General features: G+C 40.7%; 1 protein-coding gene across 2 annotated transcripts in view; it reads left to right on the top strand.

The window, feature by feature from the left end:
• QSOX2 (quiescin sulfhydryl oxidase 2) overlaps positions 1-17,679 on the top strand; it is a 40,336-nt gene that overhangs the window by 17,162 nt on the left and 5,495 nt on the right. For both annotated transcript variants that reach the window (XM_090021810.1, XM_090021809.1), the window contains exons 6-11: positions 117-262; positions 1,324-1,467; positions 2,886-3,015; positions 6,034-6,156; positions 8,194-8,344; positions 16,061-16,249. In XM_090021810.1, the coding sequence (XP_089877936.1) occupies positions 117-262; positions 1,324-1,467; positions 2,886-3,015; positions 6,034-6,156; positions 8,194-8,344; positions 16,061-16,249 (883 nt within the window). The remainder of the gene's footprint in view (positions 1-116; positions 263-1,323; positions 1,468-2,885; positions 3,016-6,033; positions 6,157-8,193; positions 8,345-16,060; positions 16,250-17,679) is intronic.

The following is a 17,679-nucleotide window of genomic DNA, read 5'->3' as shown; positions in this document are numbered from 1 at the left end:
GGGCGGAGGGAGGGGAGGGGCTTAAATCCACTGTGTCTTAAAAGGTTGAGAACCACCGGATTAGATATTCCTTGGACAGTGTATAACTTGTTATGCTTATCTTTTTTATTACCCAGGTGATCTTGGACTTGATTCAGTATGAAAACATTGTGGTGAAGAGAGCACTGAATTCTGATAAGGCTTTCCTGGAGAAACTTGGTATTACCTCAATCCCTTCGTGTTACCTGATCTATCCAAATGGGTCCCATGGATTAATTAATATGTAAGTACTAATCTCTCTGTAAGGAATTTGTGCAGTACTTTAATGGGTTCAGTTAATACCTTACTTTATATGAAAAGAAACTTACTTTTACTCAGGTTTTATTTTTTGTGCATTTCTGTAATGACATTTTATACCTTGTATATGTTCAGTCTGTTTTCCTGATTGAAATTAAGTGTTCAGACTCCTGTAGTGTAGACAGACTGACTTCCTCAAGCAAAAATCAGAAATGTTTTCTGAATTGAGTACTAAAAGAATAATGTTCATATTTAATAACCTGTCACTTTTTATACGCATGACACTCAGTGGAGTTTGATAGCACATAGACAGTTATTCTCAACCAGAGTGTTACGAGATCCTTTTCAGGGTGCCATCATGCACCACTCAGCATTATCTCTGCTACATGTGCAAACACCTCAGTATGATTTACAGGATAAATGCAGAAATTGTAAATAGAAATCCATTCTGACCTGTTGTGATCTTTCTGAGTTCTTAGCAACAGAAGAATTGCTCTTATTATTTTTCTATAATCAAAAAAAATGAGTGAAAGCTCTAAGAGTTGGCATTTTCCAAGGGGAGCCTGGAGTCTAACAAGGAGCGTCTGGTGTCTGGAAAGGTTAAAAACCACTGACATAGACATTAGCTAAATGTATAGAAATTAAATTGCTGAAATTGGAGATGTCACTGATATTATAGTCCTCAGGGGGAAATAGCTTGCAACAAATCTGAAACAAAAATATTGCATCAAATTATATAGGTGTTGATTGGGACTCTTGTCCCATGGAAATGCTGCCTGAATAAGGTGTAAAACATGGCCTGAAGTTTTTATGAAAATGGAATTAGTTTGGCTGGTATTCAGTCACTGGTCCTACGTGTATGTGATCATTCTTATAACATTTTTACATTGCACTTTGCAAAAACAGCATGGTAAGCTTTACCAGATTTGTAGAACAAAGGTTAAAGAGAACCATTTTTTTTCTTATTTCACAGGTATGTTTAGCTCTTCCCGTCAGTCACTTAGCTTGACGTTCTTTTTAACTGTCTTATTGTCCTTTCACACACAGTTTGAAGCCTCTTCGGTCTTTCTTTTCTTCCTATTTAAAGTCACTGCCTGGTGTGAGAAGAAAACTGCTTTCACAACTTCCGATACCCATAAAGCAAAATAAAGAGGAGAGCACAGAAATCAAGCAATGGAAGGAGTTTGACAAGTGAGTGATGCTGTTCAGCCTTAATCTAATGGTTGGTAGTTAAATCCATTGCTCTGTGGGAAGCTATAACGTGATTAATTTCAATATCTTAAATTATTTATCCACTTCTCTTGCTGTCTTCAAAGGATAAACCTGGTGTTGAATAACTGACCTGGTGACTGTTTGCAGTGATGCTGAGTAAACCAGGGATTTGAGTTTAATGTGTGCTTCTCTAGAAGAAAGGTCTCTCCTTGCCTGTTTGAAGCACTTAAAAATATCAAGGGCTCAGTTTTGTTCCTAATGATGATGGTGGGAGCAGGATTGAGGATGAAACTAGTATTTGAATCATTCAGTTCCCTAGCTGAAATTTGTTTTTCCCCCAGAAAACTTTATAAATCTATGTTCTAGTTAAGTATTAATAATAATAATTCAAACAATAAGCTTTTGGCAGACCTAGGGAACACAGGGTGCTCTGTATCTGTATATAAAATGGTGAATCAGGGCACCATAGGGAAGTTGCTGGGTAAATGCAAATACATTAAAAATCCTTAAGTCACCAGAAAAGATGTTTATCAAACCAAATCCACTAAGGTTTATGTTCACCCTCTTTGACTGTTAGAGAAAAGGATATGAGAGCTTTGCAGTGAGATAATCCTTTACCATCTTTAGCTGGAAAAGATGTAAGGCTGAGTGCTTCCATTTTGTACTTATTTCATTTTTTTATGGTTACTATTTAAGTGTCAGTCCTTTTTTCCAGAACAGATGGCAGATTTCTTGTAAAAGTATATACAAAAATACTGTGCTTATATTGAATTAGATAATTTTCATAACTGATTCTTGAGCAGTTGTAACCAAACCCTAACTCATCTAGGATCTAGTCATTTTTGCAAGTATCTTTCCATTAGTTTGTCTGGGTGCCTGAAGCTGGACTGTTGATGTCTCTTTATTTAAGCAACATGAAGTCAACAATTTACTGATAGTTTTTTTGCTTTTTTCTCAGAACTCGTCATTCTCTATTTGTGTTTTAACTAGTTGGGTGGTGGGGGTCATCATTTTTTGATGCAAACTGTTTTGTTGCTGACAGGATGTCAGGGTTATAATTTAAGTAGCGGGAGAAGGTGGTCTGGGAAGCAGAAAGTTCTTTATCAAATACAACGTAACTTAGGCTACGATGTATCATTTATCTAGTCCCAGAACAGAGCGACATAGAATTACTGTTTTAAAGAAGGAAGACATTGAATGTAATGTTCTGTATACCAGGCACCTGTACTAACCACAGTATCTTTCTGCACTTGGAAGAGGAGATACTGCAGCCACTGAAGTAGCAAATGTTGAGGTTTCAACACTACCCACTATATATCAGTTTTACCTGTGTGACTGGTGAGAAAATGAGCAAAAACAAACCTGCCACTTTTTAACATTATATATGTGTGTTTTAGATCCAAGCTGTACATGGCTGACCTTGAATCCGGATTGCATTACCTGCTTCGGGTAGAGCTTGCCACTCACAAGATGCTTGAGGGAGCTGAGCTAAAAACCTTCAAGGATTTTGTTACAGTCATTGCCAAGGTATACGCTTCTGCTCTTCAATTAGGTTTGTAAGAGTAAAGTGAATCCAATGTAAAATTTACCATGTGACTTAAGCCTCTGAAAGCGTCTCTTAAAACACCTTTAAATGTGCATGTTTTGCATCCACATCATCCTTATATGTGATATTTTATTTCTGAGGATGTAGTTTTTTGAAGGGTTGATGGGGCTAATACCTGTAGGACTAAAATGTTTTTTAATTATTATTAATTTTAAGCCTGTTGCAAGGCTTAAAATAAATTAAGCAGTATTATTTACCAAGGCATACTAGAGAGGCCTAATTGTGGGGAGGAGGAGAAGACTTAATTGTTTTTTGAAAATAGGTTGTAACTAGGCATGGCCTTTTTTTTTTCATTCTTGATTTTTTGTAACCATATTGTTCTACCTGTGTAACTACATACACTGTTAAAAATCAGGTTGGATTTCCAAAATCTTAATTGAAGTCAGAGCTGGTGAGCACCATATATCAAACTCCAAGCAGCACATGAGGTTAGTTTGGTGCTTTCTTTTGGTCTTGCCAGTCCTAAATTTTAGATATTAAAATGGTGTTACGTAAAAAAATTGAATTTGGAGAAATTCTCATATTTAACCTTGTGAAGCAACTCCAGTTAAACATGACTTAATGTGTCTACACATTTCATTATCAGTCATTTAACAGCGTGTGTTTATTTGTAAACAGAGCAAACTGATGACTGGGGGATGGGATAATAAAGGTTATATAACATTTCCAAGTATCTGGATTTGTGTGAAAAATCAGTCACTTTCTTTTCCCCTATGACTAGCAGAGGTCAGAAATCTCTAGCTGGCCTCATTTCCTTTAAGAAAGTATAGTGCTGATCTGTCCATCATATTATCCCTAAAACACCCTCTGTTCTTCCTGATGGATCCTGGCCAACTAATGTAATTTACTGTCCTTGCTATTACAGCATAAATGGGAATGCCTTCTTTTAGTGGCATTCTCTTCTCTCTCATCCAGTTCCTGCAACAGCAATGGAAGTTGAACACTTGGAAAGAATACGTCTCTTCAAATAAGTCACCTTTTATTCCAGTTTTGACTTTTTAGTCGTAGGGTACTTCATATCCTAAAACTTCAGAAATTGAATGAACAATACGGATACTTTCATTTTATTTGATTCAGATTTAAGGCTTCGTTCTTTAGAACTTCAATCCTTTTTAAAAACTAGACAGTTGATTAAAAATCTTAGAACCCCAGTTTTGGGGCTTGTACACACTCTTCTTGGTAAAGAAGAGGCTATACAATGTTGATAACTCACAGAACTCTGGGCTTCAGATCCCTGCTTGGGGATTTTCACTGTCATAGGATTAGCTTGTTGGCTATTAGAGGGGCTTGCAGCAGCCTGTTTTTCGAATCCTTCGTAAGAAGGATGCTTACCTTAGATCCCCAAAGACTAGGAGTGCTGCTCAAATAGGGTCTATGTGTAAAATGCTTCTTTCGGTCTTCCAACATTTGCACTAGTCGGCCTCTGAGAGGCTGTTACAGCTTACGAGAAGTGCACCAATATAATTGATTGTGTACGTTATTGGTGTTTCAGCTGTACAGAATTTTCTTATTGGTTACATTACAACAATGTTCTTGAATCCCCGTCAAAACTTAGGGCCCATTGTGCAAGCTGATGTACAGACAAATCATTCCTGCTCAAGAGTTGCTTGATCGGTTAATTAAAGGAGACTTGGAGTAGGGGGAAAAAAATCATAAAATTAAGCACACACCAGACCTTGAACCAAGCATTTGGAAAGAAGCGGTTATCTACCAAGAAGTTTTGTATAAATAATTGGATAGCTACTGCAGAACGAACTAGCATTTCTTTAGCATTTTGTGTTATACCAGTTCTTTACCTGTGTTCTGATATAACTGACAGAGGGGCTGCTTCCTTGACTGTTGGAAGTGCTGCCACTTGGTGAAAGGAACTGTGTAACAATACAGATCATCTTTGCACAAGAGTTTAGGATAAAGAGGAAATAACCTTACATAAAATTAAACCGTATGAAGCATTTAATATGGAAAGTGCAGTTACCCAAATCCAAGTGTGATAGGACTAGTTGCTTTCTTCCCAAGAAACGAAAGAATAGTTCTGTAGAAAGACTTCAGTCTTTACAACCTATGCTGTTTGTGTAACCACTGCTGCAGCTTTAAACAGGGAGTCGCATTTCCCTGTAAATATGCCTTTGATCCTCTCTCTAAAATAGCTGTGACATTGAAGGAAGCCGTGTATTGTCTGCTTTTTTTCTCCCACTATACATATTTTTTTTAATACGAAGGGTAGAAATCTGTATAAGAAAATGTATTGGCCTTCAAAGTTCCTTCCTAAGCTACAAACATAAGTAGAGTAGAGTTGGGTTAGGTCAAAAGTTTGATGAGAGATTTCCATAGTAAGGCAAGATACTGTAGTAGGTCTTGTGATGTTTTCCTCCGTTCCATTATTATTAAGGGCTGATGTCATGTAGGGCAGGTAAAACTGCCCTGGTTTCACTTTTATTTACCATGGGGAATGAGCAGGTAACTAACCCGTTGCTGTATGTTTGCTTTAGGCCCCCATCCTCTGTTAAAAATACAATCATGTGTCTGTATCAGAAGGTCCTGAACTCTAACGATCATAAAAAGTCCTATAAAGGCACCTGTCAAAATTGCATCTTGAATCATCTGTCAAGTTACCTTCCCCCTCAGTTTGGATACAAAAATCTTCTGTCCTCATCTATTATATCATATTGCTGCATACTGTAAAAAACCAGGTGCATTTCACTGGTGAGCAGTGTGTGCATACAGCCCATTATTAACATTTTTGACAGATGCCTAATTAACACAACATGGCTTGTTGTTGAAAAATATAACTAGTGATTGATTTGTATCTAACAAAAGTCCGATGTGCCAAGTTTAACGGAAGCTTTTACAGAGGTAAAAGCTCATTTAGAAAATATCAAATGGTTTCACCGCTAATGAGATGAGAGCTTTCAAATGTTGATGTTTTCTTATTTTCTCAGCTGTTTCCTGGCCGTCAGCCTGTGGTGAAGTTGCTGGAGACTTTGCAAGAGTGGCTGGTGAGCCTTCCATTAGACAAAATCCCTTATGATGCTATCCTAGATCTCGTCAACAATAAAATGCGGGTAAGCTGTTACTAGTTTCCAGCATAAAATACAGCATTAGTAAAGGATAAGGTTCTTTATAAATCCAAGACATCGCTTACTGATGCTTCCCTCAGTCATAATGGAGTTATAAGAAGGTTAAAATGAAAATAAAGTGAAATTGTTAAGCAGAAAAAATCCACATGAAGGAACTTAACTGAGTGAAATGACAACACTACTGGATAGGAGAATCCTGTATCTGTTCTGAGTGAACAGTCACTTATATTGTCCGTTTTCCACTTGCTCCTTCAATATTATAGTCAGAAATTAAAAATGCTGTATGCATGTGCACACATGTATACGTGTGTGCATACAAACATGCATACTGTGTTTTGAACATCATGTCTCTGACTAAATCTGGCTGGATGAGACTCTGCAGAGCCATACTAATTTTACACTGAGTCAGTTAACTCTGCTTTCTTATCTCCAATGGACTGGATTTGCAAGACATTGAATTGAACTAGTTATCCTACTGTCACAATTCTCCAGCTGTTCAAAGCATGAAAGATGGCACATTTAGCTGTGGAGATGTGATGCATCTCTGCAGACTGTCAGGTCCTGACCTAGAACAGACGTGTCAATCTCAGATGGACAGTTCACAGTCGGCAAAGTGCTGTCAGTGGTCACCGCCGAGCTACAGGAGTTAAGATGTCATTTTCTTCCTCCCAAGTGGTGAGTCTCGTGCAGTTCTTGAAAATGTGTCTAGGTTGTCCACTCCCCAGAGTAAAATTAATAAATATCAAATCTTCCGCTGGGTTTTCAGGTTGGTTACCTTCTTGCTGAAGTTGTGGTCATCCCATACGAGCAAATTTTTGTAAGGTAGAGGCTGGAGTTAGTTTTTAAAATGGAGTTTTTAATCAGGAGAAGAAATCTCATGGTAAACCAGCAGTAACATATTCTTTGGGTGTAACTGCTGATGCTGTTTTTATGACCAAGAAAAAAATAACATATGAACCAGTTATTTACTGTTACTATAGTAATGTAATACAGTTCTTACTAAATGTAGCTTTTCTGATCGTGTTCAGTAAAATTTGGACTCAATCTGAGTTTATAAATGAATAAATTAAAGTTTTGCTTTTGTAGTGTTAGTGTATTAAAATGCTTAATGTTTTCCAGCACACTAAGTTACAGCATTTGCAAGGCAGTGATGTTCGCCTCCTAGTACGTTTGTGGCCTGAGCTAATTTATGCCCAGGGAGGAGGAGTATAATAGTACATCCAAACAGCTCAAACTTAAGTTTAAGAGCCCCTAAAGTTAAAGTTAAATTTCCCATAATAAGAAGCACAATATTATTCAGTGAAGAGAGAGGGGCTTAATACTGTCTTAGCTAGATCATCTCTATTTTAAATTAGGATCATCTAGTACTTATGTCAACTAGAGTTTGATATAGGAGGTTGCTGAATGTATGCAAAGCACTCAATACCCTTTCATTTCAGTGAATATTTAAAGCCTGCAACACCTTGCAGATTTGGCCCTCGTGGTCTGAACAGTGTTTCACTAGACCCCTAACCCCCTTTTTTCCTTTGGGAAAGTAAGATGGGGAAAATACTAAACCTGTAATGAAGACAATAATGCAGTAATAATCAGCTAGAGGCAGTGCAGCCCCAGCTTGAAGTGTGAGCGTTGTACAGATGGCCTTGTATTTGTTTGGCTCTGTAAGTTTGTGCCACCTACCACCACTTACCATTGCAATCAGCAGGTAAACGCAACAAGAGGAACGTGTGCCAAACACACATGTCATGTACTAGGATGGGGGTGGGCAACCTCAGCACATGTGGCACAGGAAGCCTCTGCGCATCAGGCAAGGAGCAGAAAGTAGAGGAAGGGCATCGGAAGGGCATTCGGGGGCGGCACAGGCTTAATTTGTGGCCTGCCTGTCAGCAAAGGTTGGCCCCCGCTGCACTAGCTAGCCTCTAACACACTTGTAATGGTTGGCTGTGAAATGTCATTTTAAAGAATCAATATCGAGGAACGTCGTTCCCAGAATTGGGCTCATTTTAAAGTGTGCATTCTTTTCAGATATCTGGAATATTTCTCACTAACCACGTCCAGTGGGTTGGCTGTCAGGGCAGCAGACCAGAGCTAAGAGGTTATACTTGCTCCCTCTGGAAGCTGTTCCATACCTTAACCGTTCAAGCTGCCATTCGACCAAAAGCTTTAATCAACACAGGTAAGCAGCCGCTCTGCACAAGAACCAAGGGAGCAAAGGCCATCCTAGCCAGCTCTATATCGGCTAGTACAAGGTGGACTGGATTCGATTCCGGTCACATCTAGACATGCAGGTAAACGAACGAGAGACACTTGTTTCTTGGAGGAGTCTCAAGGCTTAATTTTTTTTTAGTTGTGGACCAGCAGAGGTTAGGACATGTCTTCATTGCTTTGACCTTTGTGGCGACGGGCTCCGAAAGAAATGACATCAGTCCCTCCTTACCTAAAAGAGTGGTTAAGTTGCCTGACCTTGAAGATGGGAGTAGTATAACACAAAAAATGAGGGAGCCTCGCTGAAACTCTGAACTGCCCTTCCTCGGGGTAGAGAAACACTTCTGCTTATTGTTCAAGGTTCCATCTCACCTTATTCTTTTAAAAAAATGAATTGGCAGTACACCTAAACTGGCTACAAAATAAAATCAGTTCTCATTTTATAAATACTAAAAATTAAGGTAATTATTACAGTTCCATTTTTATGCGTGTCCCTTGGTTGTTCTCAAACCATCTTTCTGGCTTAGTTGCACACAAAACAAAGAATGGTGGTTCATCCTTTACATTCTCAGTATTTTATGATACAGGGTTATGAATATTTTGGTATAGATTCATAACGAATAAGCAAATAGCAATTATTAGATGGGCATATTCTTTCCATCATGTTTGGAAAACAGGTAATGATGCAAAGCATGTTTCCAAATCATTTTGTACTGGATGCAACAGTACTTCATCTTTTCTTGGTTTTAGCTCTAGCGGGGAAAATAACCCAGCAAAATGTTCTGAGAGCGCCTTTGAATACAAGAATTCCACAGGCTTATAACAAATTGATAAATTATGACATACCTTTAAAACAGTCCGTTTGGGAACAGGGCAAAAATAAACTGATAATACTATCCCCATACAATTCAATTAAGGCAATTTGCTTTCCTTAATTATGGCCCAAAGTGCTTTTTATGCTGCAGATCCCAATGATTTCCATCCATCAGGAAGGAGCTGTTTGGTCATTTAAGAATTTAGAGAATTGTAACTTTTGGAGATAAACTGGTTGGAGCGAGACTTGCATAGAACAAATTGGAAAATGTAGTTGCCCCGGCCTTGAATGCAGAAAACTTTTGTAGGGTAATTGTGTGTCCAGATTGGTACATCAAAGCCACAATAACACTTTCCAGCTGCTGTTCATAAAATGCAAGGTAAAGCTTGTCTCAATTTTAGATATTAATATTGGTGCAGTATCTTTGAAGGCTCAGTTCACGTTAACGAACTCTCTTAAATTGACTCCACCTACAAACTGGGTGGACTAGGTCATTCAGTATCCCTCTGCCTTGTGTGCCTCTCTCATTTCAGGAAGCCAGATTGAATCTCTGTTGTTAGTGCCACATTAGATCTGGTGATGTGCATACTTTCCTGTTAGGCAATGCATTATGGCTCTGCATTGACAGACTGTATAAATTATACCTCCCTGGTGTTCTTCACTCACTCGCTCTGTCTGCCACAAAAATCTTGTAATTAGTCAGTGAGACTCCTTTTTTCATTATTCTCCATATTTTTGTTTTAATTCTCCATACAAAACTGCATCTTAAATTGCTCCCATGGTTCAAATGTGTCATCAGATGAGGCAGAAATTAAATGACACTTTAGAACCTGAAAAATCTTTACCACACTTAACTACCAATTTAAATCAGGGCAGATATTTGATGATCACTTCTTGCGCCAAAAGAATTGGGTCAGTCTGAGACAGTCGGATTATGTCTTGGGAGGTTTTCCTCTCCTTATTGCTTGTTTAAATCCTATCTACTAAAAAGCATGCTGCGCTCCATAATCCTTCCCCCCACAGGTAGGGTTTTATGATTCTTGTCCACTTTAAAGATTAGGGTTACCCAGAATTGCTGTAGTTGGGGCCGAAAGAGAAAAGGAGGATTACACAGTGATACATGGCAGATGTTAATAGGAGATCCATCCTGGGGCTGATAAAAGAAAAACAAACAAAATGAGCTATTTTGCAATTGTCTTTTTTTTAAAGCAACAATATTTTTCTTGGTTGTTCCTGTTGCTTGCACAACGTGACAGGAAAGATGAACCCACTCTAGCTTTCTTAATATACATTTCTGGTGTATATATTGGCAAATGTATTGTAACCTTGACCTGTGTAGCCTTTAAGCTTCAGGGTTACTTTTGCTACGGTGTACTGGTGTGGGTCCTGTGTTCTTAATTTGATATTGAGAATGGTATCCAAAAATTGCTTGTTCTGTAAATGCATCCATTTAAAAGAAACCTTCAAAACCTGGACAGTGTAGCACTTGTTTTTGAATATGGGATCTTAAGAGTAAATGCATATTGTTATATCACTGTGTGATTTTTCTGCTTCTGCACAGAGAGGCTGAGCTTATCAGCAGGCTAACCTTGTTTGTTTAAAAAAAATGGATATTTTAATCTTTAAAATAACAGTTGCTCAGTAATAGTTGCATTTTGCCTGAAATTCATCTTGGGTTTCTAAAATTATTTTTCAGCATTTCTTTTAATACTGACATTTTAATCTGCTTTAATCTCATCTTTTTTATTTATTCATGTCTGTTCAATCACAGATATTGGATGTCTGAGTAGATGGCTCGTCATTGTATTACTTCTCTTTGGTTTTAAATAATTTCTTTTTATGTTCCAGAGCCTCATTCTGCTGTTTTGATATCTAAATTTGTTTTATGAAGACACTTGTGGACATAAACAGTAAATATTTTGCTAGCTAACACAGTTTTGAACAGCTTGTGTTAACAGAACACATTTCTGATAGGAAGTATAGGGAGGTCATAGGTGCACTATTGAACTGTTCTAAAATACAAATACATTTACATGCATTATTGTTAAATAATATTGGAAATAAAGTAGTTTAATGCCACCATTAGAAAAACATATTCAGTTAAATGCTATGGTCTGGTATTGTAAAGCTTCATTAAACCCAGTCCCAGTAAAGTTTCATCTCCTTTCCATGCCAGTAAAAGCAGTTGTTAATAGTAAGTCATGGATGCTCCATCACAAAATATATGCATGTATTATTTCATTTGACAGGTATTTAACATAAATTATTATAAATAGTTTATATAGTGCAGTATATTCTGAAAAAATAAGTACTAGTCAGACATTTCTATAATACTCTGAACTTCTCAAAGATTTATTGCTGGGAGGTTTTCTGAATTGAGCTCACAAACAGGAATGGGGCTATTGTAATAGTAGGGACTTTGCAGAGCAACTGCAGGATAAGGTTTCTCAATTGCAGAAGTCTCATACGTGATAAAATAATGCATCTGTAAGTCCTCAACACCACAGTGCAAATATTATGACCATATAGTAATGGTTTCAAATGAAAATAATTTCAAGTATCCCTCTTTTATTTTTATAAGTATAAATGCTACTGTAGCAGAGCTGCTATACTAACTAGTGTATAGTGCGTATTTGTGTGCATGTATAAGTGTAGTCAGATTGTAGTGGTTCTTTATTTCTCAGACCTAAGGAGATTACTAACAAAAGTTGAAAGAGAAATTGGAGTCCTGTGTCAGAGAGCTTTGGGTGCTTGTGCGCTTTAAGCTTATCCATCGGTGGGCTTTAAACTAGGCTCGTCGGGGGAGGGGGAAGATGAGGGCGGAGGAGATGATGAACTACCAGGCCCAGCAACAGCCAGCGAGCCCAGACCAATGGTCAAAAGGGAGAAACAGGTAAGCGATGGGGGACGGGGCATTGCTGAGACTAGGGGGTCAGTGGGCACAACCGTTGGAGGCCTCAAATGCCTCTACATGAATGCTCGAAGTATGGGGAAGAAGCAGGAGGAACTCGCCCTCCTCCTAGCTGTCACCAGCCCTGACATAGTAGGGATCACAGAAACGTGGTGGGACTCATCGCATGACTGGGCGGTGAGTGTCAAGGGCTATAGGCTGTACAGGAGGGACAGGATAGGAAGGAAAGGTGGAGGAGTAGCACTCTACATCAAGGAGGAATATACTTCCTCGTTAATTAGCATGGGGGTAGAGGGGGGGCACTCTGAGGTGCTCTGGGTTAGAGTAAAAGGCAGTCCAGGGGAGAGAGACTTAACGGTGGGAGTCTACTATAGACCTCCCAACCAGGGAGAAGAGCTCGACCAGGAATTCTTAGGTCAGCTCACAGAGGCAGTGAGGGCTAAGGATGTGGTCATCATGGGGGACCTGAACTTCCCAGACATCTGCTGGGAGGAGCAGTCAGCCAAGTCTGATCGCTCACGTCGGTTCTTAGCCAGAGTGCAGGACCTCCATCGAACCCAGGAGGTGCACAGTCCCACCAGGGGAGACGCCTTGTTGGACCTGGTGCTGGCCACGGGTGATGACCTGGTGAGGGGGCTGCGGGTGATGGGCCACCTGGGAGACAGTGATCATCGCTTGCTGGAATTCACCATCCAGCGTAAGGTGGCAAAGGGCTGCAGCAAGGCAACAGCCCTAGACTTTAGGAGGGCTGACTTCAACAAGCTAAGGAGGATCGTTGGGGAAGCGCTGAGGACCCAGAGGGGAAGGGAATCAGATGTCAAAGGTGAGTGGTTGCTCCTTAAGGAGACGATCCTCCATGCCCAAAGGGAGGTAATCCCAACAAGGGTCAAAGGGAGCAGGAGGGCACATAAACCCCCATGGCTCACTAAGAGCATCCGGGAATGTCTCCTTGCTAAAAGGGAGGCATATACCCAATGGAGAGATGGGGTCATCACCAAGAAGGACTATGTTACAGTCGCCCGAGGATGTAGGGGGGCAGTCAGGAGGGCCAAGGCAGAGATGGAGATAGGACTAGCTTCCCGGATTAAGGACAATAAGAAGTCCTTCTTCAAATACATAGGGGGTAAAAAGAGGGTCCCGGGTAATGTGGGGCCCCTGCAGGACACGATGGGCAACTTAGTCATCACGCCAGATGACAAAGCTAACATATTTAACGATTTCTTTGCCTCTGTCTTCCTAAGTAGGGACCAGTTCAGCCACCTCCCTGCTGGGCCCCCCTCGGGCCCCGGGAGGGACACGCCTGGGCCAGGGGTTAGCGAGGAGTTAGTTAGGGTACTTCTGGAGAGGCTGGACGTGTTCAAGTCCGCTGGTCCGGACGATCTTCACCCTAGGGTTCTACAGGAACTGGCCGAGGTCATTGCGGGACCCCTGGTACGGCTCTATGAGCACTCGTGGTGCTCTGGTGAGGTGCCGGAGGACTGGAAGAGGGCCAATGTGGTCCCTATCTTCAAAAAGGGAAAAAAAGAGGACCCGGGAAATTACAGGCCAGTTAGTCTTACCTCAATCCCGGGTAAGCTCTTTGAAAAAATTATCCTGGCACACATCCAGGAGGGCCTTGCGGGGGAATGCATGCTCAGGGGCAACCAACATGGGTTCATCAGTGGCAGGTCTTGTCAGACCAACCTGGTGGCCTTTTACGATCAGGTCACCAAATCATTAGACGCAGGGGTTGCTGTGGATGTAGTCTTTCTGGACTTCCGGAAGGCTTTCGACACTGTCTCTCACCCTGTCCTCATCAAAAAGCTGGGAGACTGTGGTGTCGATGCCCACACGGTCAAATGGGTCGCCAACTGGTTGGAGGGCCGCGCCCAGAGGGTGGTGGTGGATGGGTTCTTCTCGACCTGGAAGGACGTGGGCAGTGGGGTTCCCCAGGGCTCGGTCCTCGGGCCCGCACTGTTCAACATCTTCATCAGTGACTTGCATGACGGGGTAGAAAGCACCCTGTTCAAGTTTGCTGATGACACTAAGATGTGGGGGGATGTGGGTGCACTAGAAGGGTGCAATAGGCTACAAGCTGACCTTGACAGGTTGCAACGGTGGGCGGATGAGAATAGGATGGGGTTTAACACTGATAAGTGCAAGGTGTTGCACATGGGGAGGAAGAACCGGCACCACACTTACAGGTTGGGGAACTCCCCTCTTGCCAGCACGGAGACGGAAAAGGATCTTGGAGTCGTCATTGACTCCACGATGAACATGGGCCGACAGTGTGGGGAGGCAGTCAAGAAGGCCAATCGTACCCTGTCATGCATCCACAGATGCATCTCGAGCAGGTCCAGGGAGGTGATCCTCCCCCTCTATGCGGCACTGGTCAGGCCGCAGCTGGAGTACTGCGTCCAGTTCTGGGCGCCACACTTCAAGAGGGACGTGGACGATATGGAAAGAGTCCAGAGGAGAGCCACTCGTATGATCAGGGGGCAGCAGGGCAGGCCTTATGAGGAGAGGCTACGGGACCTGAACCTGTTTAGCCTCCACAAGAGAAGGTTAAGGGGGGACCTTGTGGCCTGCTACAAACTGGTCAGGGGGGATCAGCAGGTATTGGGGGAGTCCCTGTTCCCCCGTGTGCTGCCAGGAGTGACCAGGAATAACGGTCACAAGCTGGCGGAGGGTAAGTTTAGATTAGATATTAGGAGGCGCTACTTCACAGTCAGGGCGGCTAGGCCTGGAACCGGCTTCCAGGGGAAGTGGTGCAGGCTCCTAGCCTGGGGATTTTTAAAAGGAAGTTAGATGAGCACCTTGCCGGGGTCATCTGACCCCGGTGCTCTTTCCTGCCAAGGCAGGGGGTCGGACTAGATGATCTACCTAGGTCCCTTCCGACTCTAGCTACTATGAAACTATGAAACTATGTTAGTATTTGAGCGCAGATAGAATATTCAGTATATATTACATGTGTTGGTTTAGGAATTGAGCAAAACATCAAAGCAAGCTCTACTTCTGGAAAAAATTCCTTGCACTGTAAAAGACACTGCATTTGTTTTCACATGCTTAAACCATGTCAAATCTTCTTTGTTTGCTAAGAGAAATGTTTTACAGTTTGTGTTCAATGTAGCTGCCTATTCCTGTGTATTTGAAAACCGTCCTTTGACATGCAGAACCTGGTGCCCTAGAACATTGATGTCTTAGGTTTGAATATAATATGTTATTCAAACTAATGGTCAGCACAACTTTTTACAATAAATGTATTTTACATACTTGTGCTTACTTTATACTGGCTCACAAGCTGGTTTTAATTGTATGGGTACCAAATATCCTTAGGCAGTGAGATTATGCAAGTAAAACTGTTGTAGAGACTTAATGATTTTTATTTTGTTTTAATATCATCACGGGACATAATAATCAGCTTGGAACTGTAGCTTTCTGAACCTCTTAGGGGATCGTTCAGAGTCGTCTTTCATAACATAACATCCCCCTTCTGAACCAGCTGATTTGACCAAAAATAAGTCCCATCCTCCTTCATCACAATTACTAAGTGACACTACTATAACTTTACAGTGCTGCTTCTTTTAATAGTTGGGGGGGAGTGCCCCATTCCTGCACAAAACTTCTTAAACATTTTTATTTTAATGTTGTAATCCTTTACTCTTACTGCCCTTATTGGGCCACTCACTCTCTCGCTTTTGTTTCGTACTGCTTGTCTCCATCACGATTCACGGAGATAAGGTTGCTGGGCAATCTGAAGTGGTTTATGGATCCACAGAAAACCACCCAAATGAAGTAAATTCTCTAAATTGAAAACGCTGCTGTAATTTAGCCTAGAACCAGCAGGAGGCAATGTTTCCTTTCCATTTTTTCCCCCCATGATTCATGCTGTTTTGTTAGTACTTTGGCTTATGCACAGGAAATAAATGTCAGAAGCATTTGTCTAGATGCTGCTAATGAGGATCTAATTTCCTTCTTGCCAGGTTTTGAAGACAATCCCCAAGTGGTCTTGCAGATGATGCGGAGGTATATTCAGCACTTCTTCGGGTGTAAGGCTTGCGCCCAGCATTTTGAAGAAATGGCTAAGGAGTCCATGGACTCTGTGAAAACACTAGACAAGGCAGTTCTTTGGCTGTGGGAGAAGCACAATGTGGTGAACAACAGGCTTGCAGGTATGGAGACCTGTGTCAGGAGAACCTACCGAAGTTAACTCTGGACCAGTAGTCATGATAATAGTACGGTTTGGTAATATGTCCATATTCTCTTCCAGAACAGCAGAAACCCAGAGTAACTTAATCTACTCTGACTTATACCTGTATCTCCTGTACAGTGAAGTAACTTCAGATTTGCATTCATATTCAAGACCAGAATTTAACATGCTGCATATTAATATTTATTTAGCTTGCTGAACAAGTGTAAGCAATTGTGAGTTGCCCAATTCCAACAAGGTAACATGGCCAAGAAAGTTATATTTAAGGTATACCCTATTCTGGGTAGTGGTAGTTCATCTCACAAGGATGTGTAGAAAAGACTCCACCGTTGTCTTAGAGCACCCATTTTTCTGCTGTTTTGACCTGCTAAATGATTAAATGAGCCTCTACGAGGTCAATTTGAAACCTAGTAATGCAGTTCAGCAGCTTTTCTGTAAATAAGAATAATTATGTGTCTCTCCACGATGGTTTATGCGGACATTAAAACCTCTTTCCCCTGGTTCTACTGGGAATTACAAAAACCATTGGAGAACAAGATATTGTTATTTGGTGTAGAATGGTATAAACTTTGTATATATCAGTATATTAAATAAAAGAAAATCAATCTTCAAATATGGTGTGGCCCACAGAGGGCTTTTTTTTGGGTAGAGATAGACTGAAAACTCTGCTAAAATATTAGGTTATATTTAAATCCATTGTGTTATACAGATATCAAATAACTAAAGCACTGAAGAAAATTGGTTTCTGTTTGTACCTAATAACTGCCAGCTGTTATGGATCAGTGTAATGTAGCATTAGTTACAATTTAAATATGCACCATTGTGTTTGCATTGTGGTTAAGCCACATTCTCAAAACACCTGAAGCTTTAAATATTGTTGTGACTGCAGATGTTTTATCTTTTGCCGCCCAATATGAGAAGCATATGATGGGAGAGTCAATAAAAACTTCTGCTAACGTGTATACCGTTGCCTGATAGAATCTGGGTTGTTTTTTTTCCAGTTTAAGTTACGTAGTATGTACTGTAGGAGGAAAAATAAATTACTTTTCTGATTGGAGAATTTACTCAGAGCTTTCAGTAATGCAAGACTGTGTTAAATTGCTTTAAAAAAAACTTCAGCTTGTATGGGGATGATTAATAACGCCAGATTATTTGGGGTACATTTGCCAAACTTTGGTTTCTGCTTTGGACTGTGATTAACTATTTTTTGCATTACTTGGTGTGTCTTTCTCAAACAGATCATCCTTATTTATGGTCATGTGAATGGAACTTGCAGTAAATACGAGACATTTTAGGCTTACCGGTTACCAAAAATACCCCAGCACCACTACCTATCATTCACCATGAAATCATTTTGCAAATTTGTTTTTTTCTGTTATTCAGTTGCATCCT

This window comes from Crocodylus siamensis, chromosome 11 (assembly GCF_052110815.1).
Source record: "Crocodylus siamensis isolate JL-2025a chromosome 11, ASM5211081v1, whole genome shotgun sequence".
In the NCBI taxonomy this organism is placed as follows: Eukaryota; Metazoa; Chordata; order Crocodylia; family Crocodylidae; genus Crocodylus; species Crocodylus siamensis.
The sequence above is the reverse complement of the archived record's forward strand: the minus strand, read 5'-3'. Positions and strand labels throughout refer to the sequence as shown.